General features: G+C 36.7%; 2 protein-coding genes across 4 annotated transcripts in view; one reads left to right on the top strand and one right to left on the bottom strand.

Annotated features, from left to right (window-relative positions):
- Nucleotides 1-13,313, top strand: part of tnmd (tenomodulin) — a 155,308-nt gene extending 141,995 nt beyond the window's left edge. The window contains exon 8 of the mRNA XM_008420603.2: nucleotides 13,116-13,313. Within this exon, the coding sequence (XP_008418825.1) occupies nucleotides 13,116-13,193 (78 nt within the window). The 3' untranslated portion in view covers nucleotides 13,194-13,313. The remainder of the gene's footprint in view (nucleotides 1-13,115) is intronic.
- elf1 (E74-like ETS transcription factor 1) overlaps nucleotides 1-19,445 on the bottom strand; it is a 66,053-nt gene that overhangs the window by 36,707 nt on the left and 9,901 nt on the right. Inside the window, exon 1 of one of the 3 annotated variants that reach the window (XM_008420598.2) lies at nucleotides 7,163-7,426. The exons of the other annotated variants lie outside the window; for them this stretch is intronic. The gene's annotated coding sequence lies outside the window, so the exon portion shown is untranslated. Of the gene's footprint in view, nucleotides 1-7,162; nucleotides 7,427-19,445 lie in introns of those variants that run through there. 3 annotated transcript variants of the gene reach the window in all.

Below are 19,445 nucleotides of genomic sequence, written 5' to 3'. Positions count from 1 at the left end.
TATTGTCCAGCTTTACTTTCAAATAAAAAAAGAGACAAGTTCGTCAGTTTGGAATATTGTTGGTCATGGAAAACATTTGACAGTCAAAGAAAAGATAATGCTGTTTAAAAGCCACACAGCGTTTAAGCTAATGTCACGCTATAAAAAGCACACCATGATAAATGCTTCTACCAAATTTGGTTCATCTACAATTTTTTTTAGCCTATGTGTGAAAGCTAACATAGCAACAAAGATAACTATAAAAATTGTGTGTTATTTTAGAAACTTCACAAAAACAAATAAATTGTTAATAGCATGAAACTTTATTTCTACTGCCCCATAATAAGTCAGAAGCTAAAAAAAAAAAAAGAAAGCTATTCTGCTTTACAACATGACAACTTATCCTTTCTCAGAAAAATGTGAAAGGAAACATTATAAGTTCTGCAGAATGTAACTGGAAATAAAATGCAGGACAGTTTGCAGCATGTACAATTTATATGTCACATTGTTTTAATGTGCAGTTTCCTGAAGTTATGACGGCTGCATGCAAAAGGGACTTACTTAAAATGCAGCGTAAAAGCTCTGACATCAAGGCTGTGCATGAAAGTTTATAGACAAATACTCATGCAGGAGTTATTTAAAGCCATGGTGTTCATGCATTCACATCAAAAAGAAGAACTGTCCTTTTTAAATATTACTGCAGAGAAACTTCAAACTAAATAAAACATTTACAAGTCACCCACATCGTTATAGTTTTAGAAGCAAGTCTTATTAAAAATTGTGTAGTTAAAGTTGAGCGTAAAGATAAACATTTAATTGATAAATACACAGTTTGGTTTTCCATACGAGAATCTGCTGCTGATGCTTGCAGACAGACATCACTGCAGCTGGATGTCTGGGGCAAGAATGTCTGGAAAACATGTGGGAAATCAATTTCCCTCTGTGCTTAGATCAAAACAGATCGTTCTGTACCACACATTGTTTAAATCAGCACAAGATAAAGCCTATTTCAGTCCTAATAAGTCAGTTTTATGTTCACACACATCTCGCACAGGGGAGTGGATTTCTGCATGACGTTACCTCATGCAGGGTGGAACCACATAATTGGAAAGAACAACACTGCACCATGGATGCGTTTTCAGGCCACTTCAGAAAAGCAAGCATAAAGGCATAAACACATCATATTTCTACAACCAGTGCAGTTGCAAATGACTCGCTTGAAGACAGAGTTGAACAGAGATCTGTAATGGAAATTTTTATGATGCTCTGCATGTTGCTTTTATCTGGGATGAAATAAACCTGCGTCTCAAAGCTGCCTTCACCCACACAAACGCTCTAAACAAATCATAGTAGAAAAACATATACGACCTCCAAGTTGATGACATAAGGTATAAAATTAAAAACTGTCTGTTTTGTGGTTTTTACTGCCTGTTTTGCACCTCAACGAAGAAGAAAACAGTTTTTATTATTCAACCTAGCAGCTGACAGGATCCTTCACTTGGCTGAAACATTATTCTGAGTAAATGCCTTTGATTAAGACTAAGATTATACAATACCTAATTCAACGTTTCACATAACTGTACCTAAATACCTTAGATTACCATCAGGGTTAGGACTGCAGCCATGTTGAAAGACTTTGCTCTCACAGAAGCATTACATAACCACAACACGTCATAAAAAGGTGTGTCACAATGCCCCATATATCTCATTTATGGGCATTTTGACCCTCTTTTCATCCAAAATCACAAAACTATTCTGTCTGATGTACTCTGCCTATGATATGAAAAAAACCAACAAGTCGAGTAAACAGGCTTAATTATTAGTTATTAATGGCTTTATATTAATATCTTAAACTTCATCTAAACATCTTCACTATAACAAAAGTGAAAATCTGAGACGGATAAAGAAAGAAGTTAATGATCTGTACTAGAATAAGGTCAGTACACTCTAGGAGTAAGGAAAGGAGTCTGCTTTTATTACACTACAAATAGAGATGTGGCCCATCCAATCTAATATAAATATCACACTTGATAATGAGGTAATTCCTGGAGAGGATAGATCTATGTCACATAGATCTGTAATCTTTAAATTACAGTTCTCTGTTTAATACAGAGAGTACTCCACTGCTTAGCGATATTTTGGAGTTAAAAATGAGGTAATAATAAATGTTGATGTGTTTTGGGAATTTCTTTTAGGAGAACTGCAAGTTGTTGTCACAATAACAACTTCAAGAGTTCAACAGAGAAGCAAAAAAAAAGCAACAGCTGGAACACAAAAACTTGTTTATTTTATTTATTTTAACATCCATTTGTCAAGAAGCACACATGATTTGGAAATGCCAGCAGCCTGTTGGAAGTTCCTCACATAAGATATGAGGCATTTACAACCTAAAAGTTCAACATAGAGGCTGCTGTAACAGCTACCAATGCTAACCGCGCTAGCTATGCTAATCGCTAAACGCTTTTAAAACCGGTTATAAGCATCGTTATCATACATTGTCCCTCTTTTTTTGACAATTAGGATTTTAATCAAATTATATTGAGGTTTTTGTCAGACCTTTTATCAATAACAATTAGTTTTTGTGAATATATAAGTAATCGCTTTAGTCAGGCGGGAGCTAGCTAAAAAGTTGTTAGCTTGCTCTCTGTTGTGGAGTGTATTGCGCTCCACACATCCCTCCATTTTAGCACTAACTTTATTGATTTAACAGCTTTGAAGCATAATGTTAAAACAGACACAAAACCATGGTTATGGTATTTTGTGTCACCCTATCAATGCAACTGAAGGTATAAATTCCACAATAAGTAAATTTCCTAGTAATGTCAGGGATTTATTGACCTCTAACTCAATTATGAATATGGAAAATCTGTAACAACAGGATAAATCTCAGCCTTCTATCCCTATTCAGTTCAGATTTATCAAAGATGAAGGAAAAGAAAAATAGACTATTAAATAACAGCCATTAAATTCTGAAAGGAAAAATCTAAGAGGTGAATCATGGATTAAAATCTAAATACTCTGCATATCTCAGGTCCGTCTTAAACATTCTTCAGATTTGATGATCACAGCTGTGTATCACTGAGAAAAGGCCAGCCAGTCCCAGCATGCTCCAAGTATGAGAGGGTTGCAACACGGAGACACCATTGCTCAATCAATTTAATTTTATTTATCAAGGGAGGGCTTCTCTCTGTACCTACTGCTCAAATGCACAACTGGATACAGAATGTGCCTTGCTCAGAGGCACAGTAGCTGCTAAAGCAGAAGAGAAAGTTAAACATTAACTTTCCCCACCCAGATTTCTTTTTTTTTTTTTTGACAGGAATTAAACTTCCCATTACACGTTCTCCAACCGTTAAGCCAAAATCCATTTCAGGCAGAGATTATAGCTTCTAAAGAGACATGCAAAGCAGAGTTACACTTTCTCATGTTAATATTTTCCATCTACGTTGACCAAAAATAAGGTCCTCTAGGGAAATAAAACAGGGTTTCACTATGAGTCTGGTGGTTTCCTGGAGCTGCCTCAGTTACGGGGCAGATGTCCTGGAACTACAGGTCACCTGACAGCAAGTAAGAGATTTTCAAAACTTGTTAAACTGGCCATAAACTACCTATTATGGCCGTACAGACCTCAGTGGAAATGATTTATTGTGGTAGTTTTATTTAGCTGATCAGCCTAAGACAAATGTAACCAAAGGTGTAAAAACTTCTCGCCTCCAACTCAATATTCTAAATTAATGGATGTTAGAGCGACACTTAACACCAACTTACCATTTAGACAGAACCGTGAAAAAGCCCTACGTGGCAGCAGATATTGGGTTGGCTGGCGGCTAATAATATCAGCGGTTTCTACACGTTGTGGGAAAATACTCTGACAGATGGTTCCTACTCCTTTTAACAAGTTCTCAGGAAAAGTTACCTGATTTTCTAAGAATCTGCAGATTTCCCAGAATAAAAGCAGAGCTGCCCCTCCCCTACCTGTTGCTGCACACACCTACTCACTTTCAATAAAGATAAATTCACAGTTCAAGATGTAGTTTTAAAAGAGCATCATCAGCTGCCATTATTTTGAAACTCAAAATAACGTAATAATGTTCTCTGACATAGTTTCTACAGATCTGATTAGATTAGGAGCCCCTCCCCCACAGGTTGCTGCACACAACCAGTCAACTGAATGAACAAAGGCAACACTTTTGGATGACTAGTTATTAATATATCATCTTGTTTCTTTATAAAGAAAAAATAACATTCTGTGCAATAAACACATTTAACTATCAACCTCTAAATTCAGATGTTTATTCAGTTTTTTTAAGTTTATGGGATTATGAGGGATGATGAGTTCCTGTTAAAATCTAAGTGGTTACCTGCAGTAGATAATTATCTTCATTTAGTATAAATCCAGACTAACTGATGCCAGAACCCAATAGCTTGTCCAAGCAGGTGAACTTCTACTGTCTTAAAACAGCTTTAAACCTTCACACAGTCGTTGCTGCAGGATTGGGGCATTTATTTATATTTTTACAGAGAAGCCAGTGATTATTTACACAGGAAACAGAGGTTGGAGCCGGTGTGCCACCACTGGTTTTCCTGTGATATCTTTCCTCTAATAAAAAAAAAGTAAGGAAGTGGAAAAGTCAAGAACATAACTTTCATTTAAATCAATAATTTTTATATTACCTTACTTTAATTTTAGGTAGTTACTCTAAAACAGTGTTTCTCAACCCTGGTTCTCAAGGCACACTGACCTGCACGTTTCACAGGGGATGCTCATTGGTGCTGCACAACCCAATACTTCAATTTCTATGAAAAAAATCTGGTTTCCATATAAACAATGTCTAAATGGAAAAATTACGATGTGTTAAAATGTTCTAAAATAGCATTTATAATGTAGAAGGTTTGAGTCCAACCAACATTTATTTATACTAATTGAAAACACCAAGCGCCTTACCTACTACAGGTGAGATACTGACTGCTTACAAGCATCTAACAGAACCTCAGTTTAAAAACACATGCTTGTTTACACGTTTCTTACAGGTTGGATGTATAGTTTGCATGCATTTATCACAGCTGTCGTTTGTCCTACCTGAACACAAACACTGTTTATTCTTTTCAGAGTTTCTGCCTGGAACATGAAACAACAATCCCTCCATTTTTACATATTTCAAAACTCTGAAACTGTAGTAACGCAGCAAAACCCGCCTCCTCTCGTCCTCATGACGGACCTCCTCTTGCAACGTCCCGGTCCTCTTGCCCAAGCCCTAATGATCTAATTACAGCCCAAGACTTGTTGACTTTGTATATAAGGAAGAGCCAACCTAAAACTGCCATCCTGTCCCCTGGCCTACTTCTTTATCAGCCCCCAAATGACATTCACAGTGTCGCAAAACAGCAGCTAGTCTGAGGTCATAGTGTGAGGCACGAAGGCCTCATTTACAATACAAATCAGGGTGGGAAAAGAGGAGAAATTTAGGACAAATGCAAAATCAGACCAGGTCAACAACAGAGTCATTCACACACAAATGCTAAAGGGTGTGAGAATAAATATGCAGAAAAAATTACTTTCTCTCTTTCCCAGTTGAAAAAGCCCTGAGCTGCAGATAAAGAAATGCAGCTCTGGCAAAAAATTAAGAGACTAAGAGACCACTTCACTGAAAACCTCCTGGTTATTCCACCAAATACTGATTTCTGAACTCTTCCCGAGTTAAAACATTAGTGTCGTGGTTTCTAAATGAACATTAACTTGTTTTCTTTTTTGTTATTTTAGCATTTCATTTTATTTTTTCTCATTTTCTGCAAATACTAAATTTTTGCTTGGAATTTCAGAGACATGTTGTCAGCAGTTTATAGAATAAAAGAACAAAGTTAATTTTACTCAAACATAAACATATAAACAGTAAATCAGAGATACTGATCATTTTAAGTGGTCTCTTATATTTTTCCAGAGCTGTATTTCAGCCAACCTTTTCATGAAAATGATAATGAATAATAATAAAATAATTTCCGTAATTCAGTTTTTTTCAATATGTTTAACCAAAGTTCAGCAGCTTCATCTCCAACTGAACTGGGTGTGAACGCATCTCAGGCTGCAAGCGCGTTTATGCTGCAGTACTCCAACATGCACACTGTGTTTTTTGTGGTCCCCAAAGTGCAGACTGGGTTTCTGGTGAAACAGGAAGCAAGCTTTTATCTCTGCTGCTCGGAGCAACTTTTAGAAACAGCTTCTCAAAAACGTTAAGCAGAATCATTTGGTTCAAAGGAGGGTAAATATAAAAAAACACAGATTAGGAGGAGGTCATCTTTACATGCAGAAAAGAGGAAGATAGCGACTAAACCTTAAACTTTCCGGTGAGCACAAAAAGACATCCTTCCACGTTACAAGAAGAGTGACATTCTGTTCTGGTGAACTTAAGATTTGATGCATGAAGCAGAGCATGACTGACTTTATACAGAAAGAACCGCTGAAGGCGAAAACCGCCACACAAACCCGCTTTTCTGACGTTCACCTAGAGGACAGCGGACGCCAGCGACAGATTAAAATCAATTTGGTCAGTAATTACTGATTAACACACCATGAAAAATAGATGTGGGTTTGGTCCAGGGGCTTGCAAAACTCTGTTCCCGCCCTTGCTTCAACACCCCTTATAAGGCAACAATTTGTAAAAGAAATGCAAGAGACAAGCACATCAGTTAAAGATCGCTGCGAGTTTCTGAAAACAACGTGCAAAAACAAAAAAAAATCAAGTTTGAAACCCTTTTTAAAAGATAAAGTTCAAAAACACAGTTTCTATAAAGCAGCTTAGGTTTAATGTAAACCACATTGATCATAAAACAGTGAAATTTGTTTCACTTTTTCCATGATTAAGATGTGAAGCAGAAGTAAGCGTGGAAAAAATGAGAGGTTCTTCAGCTGAACTGGAATAACTTGTTAAAGCTCCTGAGACCTTTGACAGGACAAGGTGTGTAACTGAAAAATGTCATAAAGTCAGGTGTCAAATTAACTTCTTTTCTGCTTTTAATGGGACTGTTACCAAATGTACACCCAATTTAAAGCCAAATATGACAATCAAAGGTTACATTTATAAAAATGTTGATCAATTTCTGAAGACTGGCTTCAAACATCACGACCAAAACGGCTTCAACTATCAAACTAAGCGAGAAGTTTACATGAGAGTTGTTCACAACTAACCTCAAAGACACTGGATTCGGATGACAGGATCCATTATAGTGATCGAACAAGAGTCGATCGCACCGACCATTGGAGAAAAAAAAAGACAACAAGAAGGTGAAACTGGGAATAATCCAAGACGTATTCAGATGAGGGGGAAAGGTGCCTGAAGCCGTGAAGTGGCCAGACCCACACCTCTTCCTCACACTGACAAAACAAAAAAAATTACACAGGAGGGGGGAAAAACACGACAATGCAATGGCTGCTGTTTGAAACAGGAAAAAAAGCAGAAGTGTAGTGAAGCAACTTGTCCTCTCCCTATGAGTCACGCAGCGCGGTCGCCATTGGTAGAGACGGCCTGAGGCGCAGGGCCTTCACCTGGCCAATCAGCGAGGAGCATGCAAATGGTTTCAGGTGAGTTGTGCTTGGCGGCGGGGATTGGATGAGGGCTGAGGGGGGGAGGGAAGAGCAGAAACGTCCAACAGGGAGGCCACACCTAGAACGGGCTGAAAGACGATCGACGGGTTCCTCCAGCAGAGGCAGAGGAGTGCTGGAGGTGTAAGTAAACAATCGGACAGGTATGCCTTCACTTTAGACTTTGACCAAACCATAAGGGCCAAGCAGGTGATTAAAATCGGCATGAGAGAGATACATGCTCTCTCCCTTTAAAATAGGAAAAAGGTCTTCTGAGCATTTAAATTAATCAGTTTGGTGATGTAGTTTGATTACGCGCCCATTTTCCAAAATATATTTTCTATGATCACTGGGGCAGCTTATTGCCAAGGTTATTAAAGTTAACTAAAACGAATAAAATAACAAAAACTGAAAATATTTTTATCAAAGCTCCAGTGTGTAGAGTTTATAACGATATATTTTGTACATATTTGTTGAAACTCTTTCTATGTCATGATAGTTTGGTATGAGACAGATAATCTGTGAAAAAACTGATCTCCCAGTGATAGAAACAACAAATCAGAGTGAGGGGGTGGGTCTTAGCGCTGTCAATCACAATTTAATGTGGCGCTGATCAACGCCTCTTTCCCTCACCCCGCTTCCTTTCTGCTACATTACATCTAGCATAGCATGTTGTGAATGCTAAGGCTAGTTAGCATGGCCACAGATGATGGCAGATAAACAGATTTCCTATAACGGTAATTTGCTTCTCCACCATCAGCACATTTAAAAGCGAGTACATGAGCATGATTGACAGCGCTAAGACCCTCCTCGAGGCTCTGCCTGGTTGTTTCTGATTGGTAGCGTTGAGTTTCTTCAGACAGCAGCAGTAGCTCAATGAGTAGTTAGAGGAAATCGATCTTTTCACACATTATGTCTCATGTTATAATGTTAGAAAATGGCGACAGTTTTAACAAATATGTAAAAAAAAATTCTCTCAGAGTTACTTATTGCAGCTTTAACTACAGAGTTTCCCCCAGTGTATTATAAGCCTGACAGCCCGCCATGCTTTTCTAGCCTCTCGCCTGGCTAAGCGTTCTAATTATTATTAGAAAAATAATTTTAAATATAATTTTTTTTTTAAATTGTCAATATTTTTTATTTTTTTGGTGGATTACAAGTGTCTGTCGCTCTGAGCGTTTCACTAGCAGAGCAGATCTATTCCTAAAGGATAGGTTTATAATATATAGGTTTATAGTTTATGCATTTAAAGCCGGATGTTCTGTCAGATCAGTGAGCTGCATGTCGTTTGGACTGCCAGTACCCATCAGCTGCTTCCGGGGTCCCACAGACCAAAATGACCTGATAGCTCTCTATCTTCAGCTTGACGGCAACCATTACTTCTGGTGCCCACCAGCTGATTCCAGGGTTGCTCCTAAAACAGATACCGACAACCCTGTGTAAGCTTACAGCCTGAGTAGATGCCATACTGGGTCAGATGGTGCGATATTTAAAACAAAAGGACTCTTGGCTTGTCCTGATGTTTTACATCCCTGATCTTCAGAGTAGGGCTGTTGTAAACTAATATTTTAGTAATCAAGTCATCTATCGATTATTCTTACCATTAATCTAGTAATCGGATAAAAATATTATCAAATAAAATATTTGTAAATTTGGTACAACACCAGTGTTACTATCAGATATCAATATCAGTCCAATTTTTCATATTTGAGCTTCCCTAACAGTTACTTTTCTGTAGTTTATACAATTAATCTGTAACAAATTAATCTGTCACTTTCTAAGTTATCCTGAAGAAAATTCATACAAAGATCTGAAATTATATTCAATTTAATAATAAAGAGGCAGGCTCACAAATACACTTATAAAAAATGTCTGTACTCCAGCTTTTAGTTTATGTGTTCATCTTCAGTCAGTTGAGTTCTCACCTTGCCCCATACCTGTCCAGCTTTGGGTTTGAGAATACAGGAAATGTCGTCTGGAGTGGGGGGCTAGGAGTGGTGGGGGGCAGGCGAGCGAACCAACGTAAGATGGGGGGTGGAGAGGAGGAAAAAGACCAGGGGACGAAAGTGAGAACGGGGGAGCAATACGGGATATTTACGACACCTTCGTTCGTCACACTCAGAAACTTATTTACCAGCCATGTATCGCCACGATGCGCTCCGCCTCCCGTTTGTTCAGACCGGGATGATATTAAATGTATTGTGCGCTTCGTCCGTAAAGCTACACTTACACTGTAACCATCAACAACTCAGCCGCCCGCCATGTTCAGTCTATCTGCTCACCTGTATAAATACTCCTGCAGCGACCTACCTGCCGTTCGCTCTGAACCAGCAGCTCTGGGAGGTGAAAGGCTGCCATACTCCAGGCTTCGTGCCAGTCATTTTAAGGAAGCTTATTGGTTCCCCCAAAACGATGAAAACCCGGGAATTATCATCAATCAATAAAATCCACACGGGCCGAACTGGAAAATTGGACGTTATGCCGCTAACACTTAGCTTTCATCAACAACTCAGAGGCGGAAGTGAGAGCTACGTGCAACGCAAATAATGTACTCGAATCATTCGAGGAATCGTTTCAGCCCTAAGCCAAAGTATGAAAAAACTAAAACTACTACTGCAACTAATAGAAATTAACAAAAAGAAAAAAGTAATAAAAACTAGAAAACAAACTAATTAAAACTAACTGATTTATCCAAAACTATTATAATCCTGTTTTTATTCACACAGAAACATTAAAGTCTCCTAGAATGTGTTTTTATTCCTCCAGACATGTAGGTGGCGCTAAATATGGATTATGAGGATACACAAAAATATTCCAGACAAGGTTAGGGGTCAAACAAAACAAAAAAACTAGAATGGAGAACAAAAAAGATCATGTTTTATGTCATATACACCAAATTCTCTCTTTACTGTCTGAATATTTCAGCTGAAACAGAGACTCAGACATCGGGCAACATTTGGACAATTTGTTTTTGTGAATTTCTGCTGATCCGTAGCCTCAGCTGAACCTTTCCGGGCTGCTCAGTGTGGTGATCTGCTGATGTAGCCCATCTGCTTCATAACTTCATGTTGTGTATTCAGAGATGGTTTTCCAGATAAGTTACGAGCAAATACTCGTCGTTTGAGCTCCTCGTCTTAACCAACTGCCTGTTCTCCTCTGACACCAACAAGGCTTTATTCCCACACATTTACTGGACTTTTCATCTTCTGAGATTGATTGTGAATAAATAGAAATCCCAGTAGATCAGTGGTTTCTGACCAGCCTGACTGGAAACAACAATCATCTCACTTTTTAAAGTCACTCAACTCCTTTTCCTTCCTCATTCTTATGTTCGATTCAAACATCTTTATGCCAGAATACTTGAGTTGCCGCCATGTGATGGGCTGATTGATTGGTATTAACCTGCAGCTGAACCTCAAAGTAGCAAGTGATTTTATGTCTACTGAAAACTCTTATATTTTACATGTTTTCCTGATAGTTTAAAGCATTTTGCTTTCATGCAGTAACATCAAACAAACTGTGAAAATAGAACTGAAACATTTGACAGACAGAGGGAGAGCAAACTGTCTCTTCCTCACGTTTACCAAAAAATATGTTGCATATTTGATCTATAAAACATTCAGAGTCCATCACAGATGTGATCAGGAAGAAAAAAGAAAGCTGCTTGTATAAAATTGTGTTAAAGTGAACATAATAGCAGATAATGACAACAATCTTTCATCAGAAGTGAACTTAAGCAAACAGGAAGTGGTGGTCTTGTGGTCAGTGTGTTGAGCGCTCTCTGCGTCTTCACACGGCAAGAACAAACTATATTTAACAGAGCCAGAAGTGAAGTATTTATATAACGGCATTAAGCCTAATTTGGTAAAGTGGAGAAAGAACAGATGGCTCGACTTTTAAAGAGAAACTAACATATTTAACGCCTCAGCTCTCACTGCAGCCAACGATGATTTTAGTTATTGATTGTTCTGACGATTAGTCGAATAAAAACATTGGAACATTTTGAAATTTTTTATTTAAGCCTTTTTTAAACAAAGTGATAAATATATTAAAGCATAATTTCTTTTTTAAAAAGGTAAATACATATTTTATTGCCTTACTTTAGTGAACGCTTGATCATATTTTAACAAAAAACATACTTCATGTGAAAAGCTCACATGTTGATGTTCTGCTCGACTTGACATCAGTAAAGCTAATCTCGATTATTTTTTGGATTAACCGATTAATAATTACATAGAAAAAGGCGATCAGTAGGAGATTTTATTTTATTTTTTTATATAATTTGAACCATGTGAAGCTAAAAGCCACTTGAGAAGTTACAAGTAGAACATATGCACAGAAAAAATAAAACATTTTAAATCATAAATGCAAAATGCTTATTTTTTTGTCCGGTTTTGGCTTGATTGCAGCTCTGATCTGAGTGTGTTGTTCTTTCAGTAAATAGCATCATCATATTTAATAAATACAGACAAATCTGTGAAGCAAAATGTCAGGTCCTGATTATTTTTAAAAGCCATTTAGATAGTTACAGGCATATCAGTTTTAAGCAGTTTGAAAAGTATGGAGTCTGATTACTTTTCATTTTACATTACAATTAAATTTTCCAAGGGATTATTGGTCCATCTGTTCATCCATATATCTGTCCATCCATTCATTCATTTATCAATCCATCCATTTCCATGTTTAAACCCCAAACACTGTTTTATTTAAAATGTCCTCAGAACCAATTGGGGAACTTTGTTTTCATACAGCAGTAATTATAATTGTAACAATTGTCATAAGTAACTCATTTGCTACATTAATGAATGTTTTGATATGTTTATGGTATGTTATTCCAATCTATCAGTTACACCAGAATTAGGTGAAAAATTAGAAAAAGGCCAATATTTAAAACATTCACAGTAAAAAGCATAAAATCTTACCAAGTATGTTGGTCTAAGTTTTAGTTTAAATATCTTAGTACACTTGAAATAACACAAAACTAACTTTCAAGTAACTTTTTGGCAAGATTTAAGAGCTTGTTATAATAATTCCCTAATATTAATTAAAGAAGAAGTATTAGTTCCACTGGCAGATTATTTCACTAATATAATCGCTCATGTTATGAGTGAAATAATCTGCCCGTGGAACTAAAAATCCTAGATATCAAGAATATTTTTGGAAACTATGCAAACGCAGCAGAACATTATTAATATTTAATAGCCTCAGGGTCAGTAGTTTGCATACCCACTAAACCAAATCTGGAGTAAACTCCCACATTTTATGAAATCCATAAGAATTAAGTGTTACTTTTAAAAAAAACAACAGGAAAACGAGCCTTTATCTGCCACCGATTTACAACCCTTCCAAGTTATCCTTTGTAATTCTTCCCATTAGCGCAGCAAATCCCATCTCTGCTGAATGTTGGGGGTGAGAAAGGCAATAAAAGTGAAGATGTTCAAATTGCTTTTGCCTGGAGACATGTCAGAGGGATAAAATGAAACTCAACCCTTGTGTGAAATCACAAAAAGTCCTGTATCACACGCTGCATTTTTGTTCTACTTTGTTCTCTCTACGACAGCGTACCAACCAGAGCAGACAAAGAGCGAGCCTTGATGTGCGATCAGTGCAGAGACGTGTGAATGTGCAGACTACCTGAGAGGACACACCTCTCCTTTGGTGCAAAAGAAAGAAAACCAGCTCGCATGTTACTGTGAATAGCAGAGGCCATCAGCAAACAGAAAACAAAACGGGAAAAAACGGCATAATTTTATTAAAACAGATTAGAGCCATCTGTGGGTGCCAAATTCAGATGAAAAGATTATTAAAATGAGTTTTTAATGAAGCACTTGGGCATAGTAGTTTATTCTTCAATGCTTTTTCTTCCAAATCAACCACAAACTTCAACATAAGTTATTGGAATTTTAAGTGACAGTTCAAAGTAAAGTAATGCATGAATTAAGAGGAAGCAGGGCCGGATTTAAGAGAACAAGGGCCCCAGGGCTGGAGTCAGTTTTGGTGCCCAAAACAACATAAAAGAAAAAGAAATAAATAATTTTACTAATGTAAATTTCAGTAGATTAACAGGAAGATCTACACATTACAGCTAAACAGTCGCATGTGAGACGTTTGGTCACATTAATACTCATCATGATCATAATGATTATTAATCATACTCATCATGATTATGAATAGTAATCATGATGAGTATGATTATTAGTGTACTTTATTAGTACTAAATACTAATAAAAGTACACTGAAGTTTGTGGATGTAATGTGATAAACTCTGAAAAAGTTTAAGGGATATGAACACTTTTGCAACGCATTTTAAATCAGTAATCTGAGTGTTATTTAGTTGTTTTTTCTCATATGTTTCAGAAGCAAAGTTAGGACTGGGCGATGAATCGTTTTTAAATCGCTTAATAAAATTTTTGGTTGTTGAAGATTTAATTTAAAGGAAGGAGAGGAAAAAAACAACAAAAATTGATTAAAATCGGATCTGGTATTAAAAAAAAATCAGATTTTTTATTTTTTTTAACTCATACTCATACATTTTAAACTCTACGATGAATAAAGGACAATATGACAATAAAAGTGACAATAAACAATTTTTTACATGTTTTTTAGGCAACTCTAAAGCTGTTACACAGCAATTATAGCCCCACAAATACTTGAAAAACATTCCCATTTGTAATGTGCTTCTTTAGGACACCAGCCGCATAAACGAGTATGATTTGCATCACTAAATTGTAATTTATTAGTATGTTATTGATGCTTTCATTGAACAAGAAGCGGAGAAAACTGTTTTGGCGAGTTTCAAACATCAATTAGAATTTATCATAGCAACGACAATCACAATAAATGATAAACGATACAATAAATGCCCGCTAAAGATTACTGTTATTTATTCTTAAAAGCATCCCGGAAATAAGCCTAAGATTCAATGCTTCCTCTTACTGAGACTTGGCTCTGTTTCAGACAAACTTCTGAGCTACAAGCTGAAACATAAATTTAATTCCCAAGCAGAAAGTTTTGGTAAACGCTACGGCTCTCAACAAGCTTTCAGATATCAGGAGAAGATCCTTCAGTCAGCGATACGGGGGCGATTAGAGGACATTTCATGTATTTGTACAACTCAGAGGTCATACGATGCTCAAATCAGAGCTGTAAATATTTTTACCGAGGCAGTGAGATGTCTGCCAACGAGACAGGGGTGGACCATACAGGAGACCCCGAATGAGGTCAAAACCAGGGCAGCAGTGAGATATTTCATTTCACCTCGCTGATGGGGTAAAAATTATTGCGCGAGAAAACACTTCGATTCCAGATTATTGTAGAAGATTGAAGGTCAAGCAGCTACGCAGCATGCCAGCCAGTTGGGGTCACACTTTTTGTCACAACAATCTAGTTGGTTCAGCAATCCGGCAGCTTGTGGTGTGATGTGGTTTATCATTCTCGGACAGTGACTGTGCTTCGTTTAGTCCTAAGCTGAGATGATTCAGTGTGCTGATGGAACAGGACTGCAGATAGAGAGACCCAACAAGGAGCTGTGTGTGTGGGAACCGCTGGAAAAAAGACAACATTCAGCATGCAGCAGAGTGTGAATCATTCATTATCACCTCTGAGCAGAGAGCGATGCAAAGATCACATGCCTGCAGCAGCGATCGGCTTACCTGACGATGCTCACAGTAGTATGTGATATGAATAATGCATGCAACATGCAAATCAATTCTACAAGATATAGAAACATTTTCACATGTTAAAGAAAACTTTTTGCAATTTAGTGGGATTTTATGTCAGAGCTGCGACATTAGACAGTGGAAGAAAAGTGTAAATGGTTTTTAAAATATTTTTTATTGAAAAAACGCAAAATATGACCAAGTATTTTAGTTTAATTCTAGTGCATATATCTCAGTACACTTGAAATAAGACAAAATTATTTGCAAGTAACTTTTCAGAAAGATATAAAAGTAAATAATCTTTAATATTTAAACAAAACAAAAAGTATTAGTTCCACAGACAGATTATTTAAAGACATTTTTCCCGTGTTAAAAGTGACGTCCGTGCTAGTTCCACTGGCCATGTTACCTAGCAACGCCAGCCAAGTCTAGCCTGTCACCTAGCAACCCAGTTTTAATTCCACTGGGAGATTATTTCACTAAAAACATAGGAAAAATTATCTTGTTATAAGTGAACAATTTGCCAGTGAACCTAGTATTTTTTCATCAATATTGATAAATTATTGATGTAAAACAAGCTCCTATAGCTTCATGAAAAGGTACAGTACTTGTAAGTCAGTTTTGTTTTATTTCAAGTTTACTCAGATATTTCCACTAGAAACTAGATCAAAAATACTTGGAGATATGTTATATTTTTGCAGTGATTTATTTTTTAAAATCTGAAAAGTGTGTTATGGATTTGTATTCAGCATTTGTAGAAATCTCTTTCACTGCCATTACAGCAGAATGTTTTCTTGGTATGTATCCACAAAGTTGTCCAAAAACTGACAATTTTCAATTATTGATAAATTAGCTCAAGTTCAGTTGAATTGTGGACATAAATTTTCAAATGTCACTAAAGATTCTCCATCTTACTTGTTTGGAACTTTAACTACGCCATTCTAAAACATATGCTTTGGTCTAAACCATTCCATTTGTATACTTATACTGTATACTTAGGGTTCTATTTGTAGATTTTGGAAGAGGTTTAATAGGGAAAAAATATTTAAAACTTCCAAATATTTATAGAAATATTCTAAAGTACCACCACAATGTGTGTGATTGCAAAAAATAAAGTGACAAAAATAATCACAAAAAAAAACAAAAACAGAACAGCTGGCATTTCCCGTCCACTTCAACAATTGTGCACTACTTTGTGATGGCCTTTCACATAAAAGCCCAATAAAATACCTGAAGGTTTGTGGTTGTAGCAAGACAAAATGTAGAAGTTTAAGTGGTATGCATACATAAAATATAAGGGTAATTTCAACAGTTTTCGTTGTACGCTCCAGTTTGTTGTATTAAAAACCTGAAGGCCTGTAAATATGTTTAAAAATCCACCATGCTGTAGTTTTTATAAACAGAGATAAGATAGCATTGGGTTTACTGCTGCTCATTCCACATTCACACACATGCAGACAGCATCACATTAATAATTAAAGACAAGGAGCAGGCCAAGAATCCACGTCTCACCTCTGAGGGCCATTTGAGCTGCCGTCAGTCAGACGAATCGCCGCGTTACGTCATTCACCACATCAAGCTGCTTCTCATGCAGGTGTAATAAACAAAGACTATTTCCAACAGCCTGTGTTTTTTTGTTGATTACGCAAAAAAAAAAAAAACAAAAAAAAAAAAAACAGACCGCTGCATTGCCGTAGTTTCGGGCTCATTATTCCTCAAGCGCCATGACATGACATCCGTAGAGTAATATACCAATATAATGTTAAATACAACTCAAAGTATTTGTCTTTTTATAACCAAGCTTTTATAAGTTTAACCACATTTATCCAGAAACTTTTACTGAAAATCTGACTTTGCTGCACCGAAATGAACTGTTATTTAATTTAATTAAACTCAACTAAATATAGCAAGAGCTTTAAAAGAAAGTAAGCACAATATGGTTGAAAAACTGGAAAAAGTTGTTATTGATAATTGTCAATATTTTTGTTTTAATTAACTGAAATTCTGTCTAACTGGTTGGGTGACCTTTTCTGCTTTATCCACAGTTTTCCCTCCAAGTCATTATTTTTCATTATTCTTAGGCAGATATTAGGCACAGTGGCGGAACATTCAACTGCTGCTGTGCAAGTTACCTAGCAACAGCTTTGTTGCTAGGTAACCAAAGAGTGAGCGAGTTAGTTGATTCTGCCAACCTTGTGTAGCAGCTAAAGCCTTTTCCTCTGCCTACATCTCCCAGAATGCTGTACAGTTAAAATATTCAACATTGAGAATATAAACTATCAGATGTATTATCTATTGATATTGATCACGTCTATCGCAATATATTGCTATTGATTTATTACCCAGTTCTAAAAGGAAGTGATCCAAATCCTGTTCTTATAACTGAGATTACATTTGTTCAGTCAAGCCAAAAAAAATTATAAATTTGAAAACTTGATCCATATCTTTCAATACAGCAAACATACACAATCATGTTCTAATCTCTGGGTTACCATCTGTGTCCTACACAAAAAAAGACGACTTTATTTGCCTGATTTTAGTTCTTTATTTTATTTTAAGTTCTTCTGACTGAACAATTTTGGCCCATATGACAAGTTTCAACACCCCTGCTTTAGAGTATATGCTATTACCATTAGCCTTGATTATAATATCCTGCACTGCACAAACACAAAATCTTATCAAGTCTTTTTGGTCTAGTTTCCAGTGCTAACCAGATACAAAAAATAAAAAATATAAAGCTCATTATCCACTCTACCAGCCGTCTTTGCTTGAAGTTTGTTACATTATTTGGGAGTGCAAAGCGGACAGATCGTGTGGCATCTTCAGACAAAGCTCAGTGTAAATCCACACTGAGCTGACTCAGGAGAAGCCTTCATGATCCACTCACAACTGCCTCATTACCTCCGAGCAGACACGAAGAATAACAGGCTGAAATGTCATTATGTGCTGAAGTTGCAGACAAAGACAGCTTCTATTTTTGCGAGGAACTATTTTGTGCCTTGAAACGGCAGCGAGCTAGAACATTACAAACTCAGCCACTCCTTAATGGGATTACATGAACATCAGAGATACAGCTCAATGCGCTGGCGGACCTGCTCGGACCACAGCGAGCAACATAAATATATTGCAGTAATGCGGTTAGCTGATCTCATGATGTCAGCATGCTGAGAGGGCCAACAGCATCCTCCCTGCAAACAAAGTCACACAATGAGGCACGGCTCAGTGTGTGTTCATGACAAACAATCCTCGTTCTCAGCAGCAATATGTATTGTGATAGACACATGATGATCAATATAAATAAATAGTACATCTGATAAAATATTGAAAATACAATAAACAGAATATTCACTGAACTCCAATCCAGAATCGCACAGCATTCTCTGAGAAGTAGGCAGAGGAAAATGCTTCGGTTCCTAAACAAGGTTAGTGGAATCAACTAACTCACTCACTCTTTGGTTACCTAGCAACTCACTCATTCTTTGGTTACCTAGCAACTCACTCATTCTTTGGTTACCTAGCAACTCACTCATTCTTAGGTTACCTAGCAACTCACTCATTCTTTGGTTACCTAGCAACTCACTCATTCTTTGGTTACCTAGCAACTCACTCATTCTTTGGTTACCGAGCAACACCATGTTGAGTAACTTGCACAGCAGCATTTAACCGTTTTGTAACAGTGCCTCATAACTGCTTAAAAATAAACAATGGTGTGGAGTGAAAACTGTGGATAAACCAGTAGAGATCATGTCACCAGTTTCACAATATTTCATATATTTAAAACAAACAAAATAAAAAACAATAATTATCAGTAGACAATTACAGACATCGTCAACACAACATTGCTAGTCTATTAACTCTTTAACAACGTTTTTACCAGCGTTGCACTGAGAAGTAGCTCGTATAATGAGCTCAACTGATAAGCAGCTCCACCAGGTGTTTGCTAATTGCTGCTGGCTAGTCTGAAGGAGCTGAGTAGGGGAGTCATACACTGGAAAAAGTGTGGCCCAGCTTAAATTAAAAAAATTGATGTCCATTTGTTGCATCTAATATATTTGACTTCACAGAATCTAAATAAAGTGGTTTGGTACAACATGACTATTTAATATTGACTCAAATCATATTACTTTACTTGACCCAATATTAATTCTTCACCTTTATCCAAGTTAAATTATTTAAATTTTAGTTTTGGAACCAAACTAATATATTTAAATTGAACCCATCAAATATATATA

The sequence above is a fragment of the Poecilia reticulata genome, linkage group LG10 (assembly GCF_000633615.1).
Source record: "Poecilia reticulata strain Guanapo linkage group LG10, Guppy_female_1.0+MT, whole genome shotgun sequence".
Classification (NCBI taxonomy): Eukaryota; Metazoa; Chordata; class Actinopteri; order Cyprinodontiformes; family Poeciliidae; genus Poecilia; species Poecilia reticulata.
Note: the sequence above shows the minus strand (reverse complement) of the source record. Positions and strands in the feature narration are given on the sequence as shown.